This window comes from Struthio camelus, chromosome 29 (genome assembly GCF_040807025.1).
Source record: "Struthio camelus isolate bStrCam1 chromosome 29, bStrCam1.hap1, whole genome shotgun sequence".
NCBI lineage: Eukaryota > Metazoa > Chordata > Aves > Struthioniformes > Struthionidae > Struthio > Struthio camelus.
The window spans coordinates 154,833-168,154 of NC_090970.1; the positions used below are offsets into that span (position 1 = coordinate 154,833).

General features: G+C 62.6%; 2 gene segments (V, D, J or C); both read left to right on the forward strand.

Moving 5' to 3' along the window:
• LOC138062683 (immunoglobulin heavy constant mu-like) overlaps positions 1 to 12,153 on the forward strand; it is a 31,595-nt gene extending 19,442 nt beyond the window's left edge. The window contains 7 exon segments of the C gene segment in view: positions 1,046 to 1,366; positions 3,649 to 3,963; positions 4,204 to 4,485; positions 5,567 to 5,866; positions 7,485 to 7,787; positions 7,990 to 8,165; positions 11,958 to 12,153. Coding sequence covers positions 1,046 to 1,366; positions 3,649 to 3,963; positions 4,204 to 4,485; positions 5,567 to 5,866; positions 7,485 to 7,787; positions 7,990 to 8,165; positions 11,958 to 11,966 — 1,706 coding nt within the window.
• LOC138062691 (immunoglobulin heavy constant gamma 2-like) overlaps positions 1 to 13,322 on the forward strand; it is a 93,329-nt gene that overhangs the window by 19,528 nt on the left and 60,479 nt on the right.

The window sequence follows — 13,322 nt, forward strand, 5'->3', positions numbered from 1 at the left end:
TGGATGTGTGGGAGGATGATGGACCCATGCATGCATGAAGGACATGATGGATGGATGCCTGGGAGGATGATGGACTCAAGCATGCATGATGGACATGATGGATGGATGCCTGGCAGGATGATGGACTCATGCATGCATGATGGACGTGATGGATGGATGTCTGGGAGGATGGATGGACTCATGCATGCATGATGGATGTGATGGATGGATGTCTGGGAGGATGGATGGACTCATGCATGCATGATGGATGTGATGGATGGATGTCTGGGAGGATGATGGACTCAAGCATGCATGATGGACATGATGGATGGATGCCTGGCAGGATGATGGACTCATGCATGCATGATGGACGTGATGGATGGATGTCTGGGAGGATGGATGGCCTCATGCATGGACAATGAACGTGATGGATGAACGTCTGGGAGGATGGATGGACTCATGCATGCATGATGGATGTGATGGATGGATGTCTGGGAGGATGGATGGACTCATGCATGCATGATGGACGTGATGGATGAATGTCTGGGAGGATGGATGGACTCATGCATGCATGATGGATGTGATGGATGGATGTCTGGGAGGATGGATGGACTCATGCATGCATGATGGACGTGATGGATGAATGTCTGGGAGGATGGATGGACTCATGCATGCATGATGGATGTGATGGATGGATGTCTGGGAGGATGGATGGACTCATGCATGCATGATGGACGTGATGGATGGATGCCTGGGAGGATGGATGGCCTCGTGCATGGACAATGGACGTGATGGATGGATGCCTGGGAGGATGGATGGCCTCGTGCATGGACAATGGACGTGATGGATGGATGCCTGGGAGGATGGATGGCCTCATGCATGCATGATGGACGTGATGGATGGATGTGTGGGAGGATGATGGACCCCTGCATGCATGAAGGACATGATGGATGGATGCCTGGGAGGATGATGGCCTCACGCACGGACGTGATGAAGGTCGAGGGGGCAACGCCAACCAGCCCTGCGCCCCCTCCCTCACCCCTCGCTGCCCCCCTCGCCCTTGCAGCCTGCCTCAGCAGCTCGCTGACGCCCCGAGTCTACGTGAGCCAGCCGTCCTACGACGACCTGCTCGCCGGGAAAGCTGCGGCCACCTGCCTGCTGCTGGGCTGGCACTTGCAAGGCGCGAAGCTCTTCTGGCAAGCGAGCGAGAGCCGCGGGCCGGAGAGGCCGGCGGCGACCGTCACCCCGCACGCCAACGGCACTGAGAGCCTGCTGGCCACCTACCCCGTGTCCCTGGAGCAGTGGAAAGCCGGCCTGAAGCTCCTCTGCACAGCCACGGTCCCCTGCTACAGCAACATCTCCGAGGAGCTCGCGGTGGGCCCGACACGTGAGTTGCCCTGGGCATGGCATCGAGGGGGGCTTGTATGGGCGGCTGTGGGGTTGCATGGGGGGGGGGGTTTCGTGGTGCCGCAGGGGCTCGCGTGGCGTTGCGCGAGGTGGCAAGCGGCCGCACGAGGTTGGATGTCATTGCGTGGAGTTGGGTCGCACAGGGGCTGCTTAGGCTTGCGCGGGGCGGGCTGGCACAAGGTTTTACGGTGTTTTAGACATGCACGGGGTTGGGCGGGCTTGCAAGGGGCTGCGGGGGGACTGCACGGCGCCGCGCAGGGAGAAACGGGGGGTTGCAAGGGACTGCAGAGGCTTGCGTGGCACTGCGCAGGATTGCAGGGGGTTGCAAGTGGCTGCACGGCGCCGCACAGGGTTGCAGGAGGTTGCAAGGGGCTGCACAGGGCCACGCAGGGTTGCACGGCCTTGCAAGGACTGCATGGGATTGCACAGCGCCATACAGGGTTGCGAGGGGCTGCACGGGATTGCACGACGCCGCGCGGGGTTGCAAGGGGGTTGCACAGGGTTGCACGGGATTGCACAGCACCGCACGGGGTCGCACAGGGTTGCACGGGGTTGCACGGGATTGCACGGCGCCGCGCGGGGTTGCAAGGGGGTTGCACTGGGTTGCACGGGATTGCACAGCACCGCACGGGGTCGCACAGGGTTGCACGGGGTTGCACGGGATTGCACGGCGCCGCGCGGGGTTGCAAGGGGGTTGCACAGGGTTGCACGGGATTGCACAGCACCGCACGGGGTCGCACAGGGTTGCACGGGGTTGCACGGGATTGCACAGCACCGCGTGGGGTCGCACAGGGTTGCACGGGGTTGCACGGGATTGCACGGCGCCGCGCGGGGTTGCAAGGGGGTTGCACTGGGTTGCACGGGATTGCACAGCACCGCACGGGGTCGCACAGGGTTGCACGGGGTTGCACGGGATTGCACGGCGCCGCGCGGGGTTGCAAGGGGGTTGCACTGGGTTGCACGGGATTGCACAGCACCGCACGGGGTCGCACAGGGTTGCACGGGGTTGCACGGGATTGCACGGCGCCGCGCGGGGTTGCAAGGGGGTTGCACAGGGCTGCACGGGATTGCACAGCACCGCACGGGGTCGCACAGGGTTGCACGGGGTTGCACGGGATTGCAAGGGATTGCACGGTGCCACGTGGGGTTGCAAGGGGGTTGCACGGGGTTGCACGGGATTGCACGGCACCACGCGGGGTTGCAAGGGGGTTGCACAGGGTTGCAAGGGATTGCAAGGGATTGCACGGCGCCACGCGGGGTTGCAAGGGGGTTGCACAGGGTTGCACGGGATTGCACAGCACCGCACGGGGTCGCACAGGGTTGCACGGGGTTGCACGGGATTGCACGGCGCCGCGCGGGGTTGCAAGGGGTTGCACGGTGCCATGCAGGGTTGCAAGGGGGTTGCACAGGGTTGCACGGGATTGCACAGCACCGCACGGGGTTGCAAGGGTTTGCAAGGGGTTGCACAGCACCGCACGGGGTTGCAAGGGGGTTGCACCGGGTTGCAAGGGATTGCACGGTGCCGCGCGGGGTCGCACAGGGTTGCAAGGGGTTGCAAGGGGTTGCACGGGATTGCACGGTGCCGTGCAGGGTTGCAAGGGGTTGCGAGGGGTTGCACGGGATTGCACAGCACTACGCGGGGTTGCAAGGGGGTTGCACGGGGTTGCACGGGATTGCACGGTGCCGCGCGGGGTCGCACAGGGTTGCAAGGGGTTGCAAGGGGTTGCACGGGATTGCACGGTGCCGTGCAGGGTTGCAAGGGGTTGCGAGGGGTTGCATGGGATTGCACAGCACTACGCGGGGTTGCAAGGGGGTTGCACTGGGTTGCAAGGGATTGCACGGCGCCGCGCGGGGTTGCAAGGGGTTGCGAGGGGTTGCACAGGATTGCACAGCACTACGCGGGGTTGCAAGGGGGTTGCACTGGGTTGCAAGGGATTGCAAGGGATTGCACGGCGCCACGCGGGGTTGCAAGGGGGTTGCGAGGGGTTGCACGGGATTGCACAGCACCGCACGGAGTCGCACAGGGTTGCACGGGGTTGCACGGGATTGCACGGCGCCGCGCGGGGTCGCACAGGGTTGCACGGGGTTGCACGGGATTGCACGGCGCCACGTGGGGTTGCAAGGGGGTTGCACGGGATTGCACGGGATTGCACGGCGCCGCGCGGGGTTGCATGCAGCCCTCTCCCCCTCCCGAAGCAACGCTAACCGGAGCTGCTTTCCCCCCCCTCCCTCCCCGCCGTTCCCCGTCCCCCGGCGGCGCAGCGGGCCCGAGGACGGCGCCGTCGCTGAGCCTCTCCCGCGCCTCCCGCCAGGACGCGGCGGGGAGCGGGCGCCCGGCGCTGCTGCTCTGCGAGGCCCGCGGCTTCGCCCCGCGGGACATCAGCGTCCGGTGGGAGAAGGACGGCGCCGAGCAGCCCCGCGCCCGCTACGAGAACGGCCCCGTGGCCGGCGAGGGCCCCTTCTCCACCCACAGCCTCCTCCGGCTGGGCAGCGAGGAGGAGGAGGAGGAGGCCAATTACACCTGCGTCGTGCATCACCCGGCCTCGGACGGGCCCATGCACATCGCGAGCCGCGCCGGTAAAAGCGGGTTTGCAAGTTAAAAAAAAACAACCCCCCCCCCCCCCCCGCCCGCCCCGATGCAAAGAAGGGAAGGGAGCGTTGCACCGCCATGCCGCTTCCCCGGCGGCGTTGCATCGCTCCCACCCGGGCAGGGTTGCGGCGGAGGGGGGGGGGGCGGAAATGCATTTCTCCGGGCGATGCCCCCGGCGCAGCATCCCCACCGCCACCTTTGGCGCCTTGACGCGCCGCCGTTTGCAGGCCGCCGGCACCCGGACGTCTCCGTCTTCCACGCTCCCGGCGGCGCCGGCGAGGAGCTCGTCTGCTCGGCCGCCGGCTTCTACCCGCCGGATATCGAAATGCGATGGGCGGCCGGCGGCCGGCGGCTGGACTGCACCAGCGAGCGGGCGGCGCTGCCTGACGGCACCTTCCAGCAGCGCTGCACGGCCACGGTGGGCGCCGAGGAGTGGCGGGCCGGCGGCGCCTACACCTGCACGGTGACCCACGGGCAGAAGGAGCAGGAGAAGTCGCTCGCCCACCCCGGTGAGAGGCCGGAGCGGTGAAGCCCTGCACCCCGGCTTTGCAAAGCTCGCTTGCAAGAAAAAGCCTTGCAAGGCCGTGGCAAGCTTTGCAATGAAATAATAAGCCTTGCAACGCCGTGGCCAGGGTTGCAAGGCAATTAAAAGCCTTGCAACGCCGTGGTGCACCTTGCAATGCAAGAAAAAGCCTTGCAACGCCGTGGCCAGGGTTGCAAGGCAATTAAAAGCCTTGCAACGCCGTGGTGCACCTTGCAATGCAACAAGAAGCTTTGCAACGCCGTGGCAAGCTTTGCAATGCAACAAAAAGCCTTTCAACACCGTGGCCCGCCTTGCAAAGCAGCAAAAAGCCTTTCAAAGCAACAAAAAGGCTTGCAAGGCCGTGGCAAGCTTTGCAAGGCAATTAAAAGCCTTGCAACGCCGTGGTGCACCTTGCAATGGAAGAAGAAGCTTTGCAACGCCGTGGCAAGCTTTGCAATGCAACAAAAAGCCTTTCAACACCGTGGCCCGCCTTGCAAAGCAGCAAAAAGCCTTTCAAAGCAACAAAAAGGCTTGCAAGGCCGTGGCAAGCTTTGCAAGGCAATTAAAAGCCTTGCAACGCCGTGGTGCACCTTGCAATGGAAGAAGAAGCTTTGCAACGCCGTGGCAAGCTTTGCAATGCAACAAAAAGCCTTTCAACACCGTGGCTCGCCTTGCAAAGCAGCAAAAAGCCTTTCAAAGCAACAAAAAGGCTTGCAATGCCATGGCAAGCTTTGCAAGGCAATTAAAAGCCTTGCAACGCCGTGGTGCACCTTGCAATGCAAGAAAAAGCCTTGCAATGCCATGGCCAGGGTTGCAAGGCAATTAAAAGCCTTGCAACGCCGTGGTGCACCTTGCAATGCAAGAAGAAGCTTTGCAACGCCGTGGCAAACTTTGCAAGGCAATTAAGTCTTGCAACGCTGTGGTGCACCTTGCAACGCAACCAAAAGCCTTGCAACGCTGTGGCAAGCTTTGCAAGGCAATAAAAAGCCTTGCAACACCATGCAAATATATATATATGTGCAAAAAATATATATATATATAATTTTCTTTTTCCTGCCCGGTCGCAGGTTGCCAGAAGTCGCTGCTGTCCGCTTCCTCCGTGCAGCCGCCGCCTTTCCGGGAGCTCTTCCTGCGCGGGGAGGCCAACCTGACGTGCAGCACGCCGCTGAGCAACGCCAGCCTGAGCTGGCTGGTGCGAGGGCAGCCGGCGGCGGCCGGGGCGGTGCGGACGCAGCGGGCCGCCGGCGGCGCCGGGCTGCGCAGCTGGCTGCGCGTCAGCCTGCGCGAGTGGAACGACACCGCCAGCTTCACCTGCCAGGTCAGGAGCGGCTCCGAGGAGATGCGGCTGGACCTCGGCCAGAGGACGGGTGAGGGTCTGCTGCAGGGCGGGCGTCCCGTCCCCCCCCCACTTCGCCCCGGAGGCGTCCGCGCAAGGGATCGGGGCTCGCAGAGCCCGTGCAAGCGGCTTGTTTCGGGGGAAACCTCGCAAGGTGGCCTCGCAAGGCGGCGGGAAGGCTTGCAACGCCACCACCAGCCTTGCAGCGCCGTGGCGAGCCGTGCAACGCCGTGGCAAGCCGTGCAACGCCAGGATGAGCCTTGCAGCACCGTGGTGAGCCTTGCAACGCCACCACGAGCCGTGCAACGCCGTGGCAAGCCGTGCAATGCCAGGATGAGCCGTGCAATGCCAGGATGAGCCTTGCAGCGCCGTGGCGAGCCTTGCAATGCCACCACGAGCCTTGCAACGCCGTGGCGAGCCGTGCAATGCCAGGATGAGCCTTGCAGCGCCGTGGCGAGCCTTGCAACGTGACGGCGTGCCTTGCAACGCCACCACGAGCCTTGCAACATCACCATGAGCCTTGCAACACCGTGGCGAGTCTTGCAATGCAGTGACGAGCCTTGCAACGCTGCAACGACCCTTGCAAAGCCAGGAGGAGCTTTGCAACGCCGTGGCGAGCCGTGCAATGCCGTGACGAGCCTTGCAATGCCGTGGCATGCCTTGCAATGCCACCACGAGCCTTGCAATGCCACCACGAGCCTTGCAATGCTGTGATGAGCCTTGCAACGCTGCAACAACCCTTGCAAAGCCAGGAGGAGCTTTGCAACGCCGTGGCGAGCCGTGCAATGCCGTGACGAGCCTTGCAATGCCGGGATGAGCCTTGCAACGCCGTGGCGAGCCTTGCAACACGATGGCATGCCTTGCAATGCCACCACGAGCCTTGCAATGCCGTGATGAGCCATGCAATGCCGTGGTGAGCCTTGCAACGCTACAACAACCTTTGCAAAGCCAGGATGAGCTTTGCAACGCCGTGGCGAGCCGTGCAACGCGACGGCGTGCCTTGCAACACCTTGGCAAGCCTTGCCACACCGTGATGAGCCTTGCAACGCGACGGCGTGCCTTGCAACGCCACCACGAGCCTTGCAACACCGTGATGAGCCTTGCAACACCTTGGCGAGCCTTGCAACGCCGTGATGAGCCTTGCAATGCCGTGATGAGCCGTGCAACGCCGTGGCGAGCCTTGCAACACGACGGCGTGCCTTGCAACGCCACCACGAGCCTTGCAATGCCGTGATGAGCTGTGCAATGCCTTGGCGAGCCTTGCAACGCTGCAAAGAGCCCTGAAACGCTGCAAAGAGCCGTGCAACGCTGCAAAGAGCATTGCAACGCTGCAAAGAGCCTTGTAATGCTGCAAAGAGCCCTGAAACGCTGCCAAGAGCCCTGAAATGCTGCAAAGAGCCGTGCAACGCTGCAAAGAGCCCTGAAACGCTGCAAAGAGCCGTGTAACGCTGCAAAGAGCCCTGAAACGCTGCAAAGAGCATTGCAACGCTGCAAAGAGCCTTGTAACGCCATGCAACGGGGCGACCCCAAAGGCCTTCAGCGAAAGGGGCCGCCAGGGCCAGGCGTCGGGACGGAGGCACCGGAGCGAGGCGCCGGCGCGCAGGTCTCCCCCCGCCCCCCCCCCCCAAAAGCTATGCCCCAACCCGCAGGTCCCTTGAAGCCGCCGAGCGTGCGCCTGCTGCCGGCGGCGGCCGGCGGCGGCGACTTCGCCCTCTTCTGCATCGTGGAGGGTTTCTACCCGCCGGAGATCGCCGTGTGGTGGCAGCGGGGCGGCGGCGGCGAGGGGCCGGCCGGGGAGGTCGGCGCCCCGCGCTGCGACCACGAGGCCCGGCGTTGCTCCGTCGTCGGCAAGCTGGACGTGGCCCGGGGCGAGTGGGCCGAGGGCGCCTGGTACGGCTGCTTCGCCGCCCACATCTCCTCCGCCGAGATTGCGGGAAGGACGCTCGACGCCGGTAAGTGCACGCTCGTTGCTCCGGTTTCGTTTTAATTTTTGGGGTTTTTTTTTTTTTTTTTTTTTGCATGCATGCGCACGTGCATGCACACGTGCAAGTGTGCACACGTGCGAGCGCGCATGCACGCATGCGTGCGCACGCGGAGGCGCGGAGGGGGCCGCCCCCTTTCCCCCCCACCCTCCCCTCTACCCCCTCCCCGCAGACCCCTGGGGCTGCGCCGCCGCCCAGCCGGTGCCCTGCGGGCTGTTGGCCGACGGCGACGCCGCCGAGCCGGAGGAGGAGGAGGAGGAGGAAGGCGCCGCCTGGACCACCTGCTCCACCTTCGCCATGCTCTTCCTCGTCCTGCTCTTCTACAGCGGCATCGTCACCTTCCTCAAGGTAGCGACGGGCAGGGCGGCGCGGCGCGTTGCACGGTCTTGCGTCGCGCGGCACACCCTCGCGTCGCGTTGCATCACCCTGTGTCACGTTGCACACTCTCGCGCTGCGTTGCACGCCCTTGTGTCACGTTGCACGCCCTTGTGTCGCGTCGCACACCCTTGCGTCGCGTTGCATCACCCTGTGTCACGTTGCACACTCTCGCATCGCGTTGCACGCCCTTGTGTCACGTCGCATGCCCTTGTGTCACGTCACACACCCTTGCGTCGCGTTGCATCACCCTGTGTCACGTTGCACACTCTCGCGTCGCGTTGCACGCCCTTGTGTCGCGTTGCACGCCCTTGTGTCGCGTCGCACACCCTTGCGTCGCGTTGCATCACCTTGTGTCACGTTGCACACTCTCGCATCGCGTTGCATGCCCTTGTGTCACGTTGCACGCCCTTGTGTCGCGCGGCACACCCTCGCGTCGCGTTGCATCACCCTGTGTCACGTTGTACACTCTCGCATCGCGTTGCACGCCCTTGTGTCGCGTCGCACACCCTCGCGTCGCGTTGCATCACCCTGTGTCACGTTGCACACTCTCGCGCCGCGTTGCACACCCTTGTGTCACGTTGCACGCCCTTGTGTCACGTCGCACACCCTCGCGTCGCGTTGCATCACCTTGTGTCACGTTGTACACTCTCGCATCGCGTTGCACACCCTTGTGTCACGTTGCACGCCCTTGTGTCATGTCGCACACCCTTGTGTCGCGTTGCATCACCCTGTGTCACGTTGCACACTCTCGCATCGCGTTGCACGCCCTTGTGTCACGTTGCACGCCCTTGTGTCACGTCGCACACCCTTGTCACGTCGCACACCCTTGTGTCGCGTTGCACACCCTTGTGTCACGTTGCACACTCTCGCATCGCGTTGCACACTCTCGCGCCGCGTTGCACGCCCTTGAGTCACGTTGCACGCCCTTGTGTCATGCTGCACAACCTTGCATTGCATTGCACGCCCTTGCGTTGCGCTGCACAACCGTGAGTCGCGTTGCACGCCCTTGTGTCGCATCGCACGCTCTCGTGTCACGTTGCACACCCTTGAGAAACATTGCACAGCCTCGTGTCGCATTGCACCTCCTTGTATCACGTTGCACACCCTTGAGCCGCATTGCACACCCTTGTGCTGCGTTGCACACCCTTGCATTGCTTTGCACAACCTTGCGTCGTGTTGCACAACCTTGCGTTGTGTTGCACACCCTTGTGTCACATTGCACGTCCTTGTATCACGTTGCACAGCCTTGTGTCACGTTGCACACCCTTGTGTCGCGTTGCACACCCTTGAGTCCCGTTGCATCGCCTTGTGTCGCGTTGCACACCCGCGCACCGTGTTGCACACCCTCGTGTCGTGTTGCACACCCTTGCGTCGCGTTGCACACCCTCCCATCGCGTTGCACACCCTCGTGTTGCGTTGCACACCCTCGCGTCGTGTTGCACACCCTCCCGTCGCATTGCACACCCTCCCGTCGCGTTGCACACCCTCGCGTCGTGTTGCACACCCTCGCGTCCCGTTGCACACCCTCGCGTCACATTGCACACCCTCGCGTCGTGTTGCACACCCTCCCATCGCGTTGCACACCCTTGCGTCCCGTTGCACACCCTCGTGTCGCATTGCACACCCTCGCGTCACGTTGCACACCCTTGCATCACGTTGCACACCCTCGTGTCGCGTTGCACACCCTCGTGTCGCATTGCACACCCTCACATCGCGTTGCACACCCTCGCATCGCATTGCACACCCTCACATCGCGTTGCACACCCTCGCGTCGCGTTGCACACCCTCCCGTCGCGTTGCACACCCTCACATCGCGTTGCACACCCTCGCGTCGCGTTGCACACCCTCACATCACGTTGCACACCCTCGTGTCGCGTTGCACACCCTCCCATCGCGTTGCACACCCTCGCATCACGTTGCACACCCTCACATCGCGTTGCACACCCTCGTGTCGCATTGCACACCCTCACATCACGTTGCACACCCTCACATCGCGTTGCACACCCTCGCGTCGCGTTGCACACCCTCCCATCGCATTGCACACCCTCGTGTCGTGTTGCACACCCTCGCGTCGCGTTGCACACCCTTGTGTCACGTTGCACGCCCTTGTGTCATGTCGCACACCCTTGTGTCGCGTTGCATCACCCTGTGTCACGTTGCACACTCTCGCATCGCGTTGCACGCCCTTGTGTCACGTTGCACGCCCTTGTGTCACGTCGCACACCCTTGTCACGTCGCACACCCTTGTGTCGCGTTGCACACCCTTGTGTCACGTTGCACACTCTCGCATCGCGTTGCACACTCTCGCGCCGCGTTGCACGCCCTTGAGTCACGTTGCACGCCCTTGTGTCATGCTGCACAACCTTGCATTGCATTGCACGCCCTTGCGTTGCGCTGCACAACCGTGAGTCGCGTTGCACGCCCTTGTGTCGCATCGCACGCTCTCGTGTCACGTTGCACACCCTTGAGAAACATTGCACAGCCTCGTGTCGCATTGCACCTCCTTGTATCACGTTGCACACCCTTGAGCCGCATTGCACACCCTTGTGCTGCGTTGCACACCCTTGCATTGCTTTGCACAACCTTGCGTCGTGTTGCACAACCTTGCGTTGTGTTGCACACCCTTGTGTCACATTGCACGTCCTTGTATCACGTTGCACAGCCTTGTGTCACGTTGCACACCCTTGTGTCGCGTTGCACACCCTTGAGTCCCGTTGCATCGCCTTGTGTCGCGTTGCACACCCGCGCACCGTGTTGCACACCCTCGTGTCGTGTTGCACACCCTTGCGTCGCGTTGCACACCCTCCCATCGCGTTGCACACCCTCGTGTTGCGTTGCACACCCTCGCGTCGTGTTGCACACCCTCCCGTCGCATTGCACACCCTCCCGTCGCGTTGCACACCCTCGCGTCGTGTTGCACACCCTCGCGTCCCGTTGCACACCCTCGCGTCACATTGCACACCCTCGCGTCGTGTTGCACACCCTCCCATCGCGTTGCACACCCTTGCGTCCCGTTGCACACCCTCGTGTCGCATTGCACACCCTCGCGTCACGTTGCACACCCTTGCATCACGTTGCACACCCTCGTGTCGCGTTGCACACCCTCGTGTCGCATTGCACACCCTCACATCGCGTTGCACACCCTCGCATCGCATTGCACACCCTCACATCGCGTTGCACACCCTCGCGTCGCGTTGCACACCCTCCCGTCGCGTTGCACACCCTCACATCGCGTTGCACACCCTCGCGTCGCGTTGCACACCCTCACATCACGTTGCACACCCTCGTGTCGCGTTGCACACCCTCCCATCGCGTTGCACACCCTCGCATCACGTTGCACACCCTCACATCGCGTTGCACACCCTCGTGTCGCATTGCACACCCTCACATCACGTTGCACACCCTCACATCGCGTTGCACACCCTCGCGTCGCGTTGCACACCCTCCCATCGCATTGCACACCCTCGTGTCGTGTTGCACACCCTCGCGTCGCGTTGCACACTCTCGCGTCGTGTTGCACACCCTCGTGTCGTGTTGCACACCCTCGTGTCGCGTTGCACACTCTCGTGTCGCATTGCACACCCTCGTGTCGCGTTGCACACCCTCCCATCGCGTTGCACACCCTCGCGTCGCATTGCACACCCTCGCGTCGCGTTGCACACCCTCGCCGTCCCTGGTGCCGCCGCGCCCCCCCCCCCACCGTCCCCTCTGCAGCCTCCTAACGTCCCCCCCCAATTTCTCCCCTTACTCCCACCTCCGCAGGTGAAATAACGCCCCCAGCGCCGCCCGTGCACCCCGGACTGCTGCAAGCACGATGCAAAAAAAGAGGGGGGGGGGAAAAGAAAAAAGATTGAAAAACCCGGCTGTTTGCACCGCGATGGCCGAAAATCCCCCCTCCCCCCTTTTTTTTTTCCCTCCGCCCCGTTTTTTCCCCATTTGGATGGATTTCCCAGCCGCGGGGGCGCTCCCGGGCAGGGGGGCTGCAAACCGCCTGCGGCTTCCCCAGCCGCCTTGCAACGAGCCGTCGCCGCCGGGCCAAGGGTCAAAACGGGGCGGTTTTGGGGGGCGGAAAGCGGCGTTTTTGGGTTGCGAGGCGGAGCACGCTTTTTTTTTTTTCTCTCTTTTTTTAACCTCCGCCTTTTTTTAAACTCGGGCGCCTTTCGCTCCCCCTTTCCAGCCCGATATATCCCCGCGGTGACTCAGAGGGAGGAAAAAAAAACAAAAAAACGCATTTTTGGTAAACAGGACACATCTGGCTGCCCGGGGCCGGGGGGGGGGGCTAAATCCAGATGTTTGGGGCCCGGCGCTGGGGCCGATTTTAACCCACTTCTGCTCCGAAAATGACTCAGCGGCCCGAAAAGCGTGGGAAAGCGGCCGTGCGGGCAACGAAGAAAACTTAAAAAAAGAAAATAAAAAGGCGTCTTTTACCAAAAACGCGAGGTTTGGGTTCGGTCACCCGGGTGGCGGCCTTCCTGGCAGCTCGGGGCTTGCAAGGAAAATGGGGGGAAAAGGGGTTTTTTCTGTTTGCAACGGGACGGAGAGTGGGGTGCAACGCACCAGAGCGCCCGCGGTTGGTTGCAAGGGGAAATTGGGGTGTTTTTCTGCAACGGGACGGAGAGTGGGGTGCAACGCACCAGAGCGCCCGCGGTTGGTTGCAAGGGGAAATTGGGGTGTTTTGCAACGGGACGGAGAGTGGGGTGCAACGCACCAGAGCACCCGCGGTTGGTTGCAAGGGGGAAATTGGGGTGTTTTGCAACGGGACGGAGAGTGGGGTGCAACGCACCAGAGCGCCCGCGGTTGGTTGCAAGGGGAAATTGGGGTGTTTTTCTGCAACGGGACGGAGAGTGGGGTGCAACGCACCAGAGCACCCGCGGTTGGTTGCAAGGGGAAATTGGGGTGTTTTGCAGTGGGACGGAGAGTGGGGTGCAACGCACCAGAGCGCCCGCGGTTGGTTGCAAGGGGAAATTGGGGTGTTTTTCTGCAACGGGACGGAGAGTGGGGTGCAACGCACCAGAGCGCCCGCGGTTGGTTGCAAGGGGAAATTGGGGTGTTTTTCTGCAACGGGACGGAGAGTGGGGTGCAACGCACCAGAGCGCCCGCGGTTGGTTGCAAGGGGAAATTGGGGTG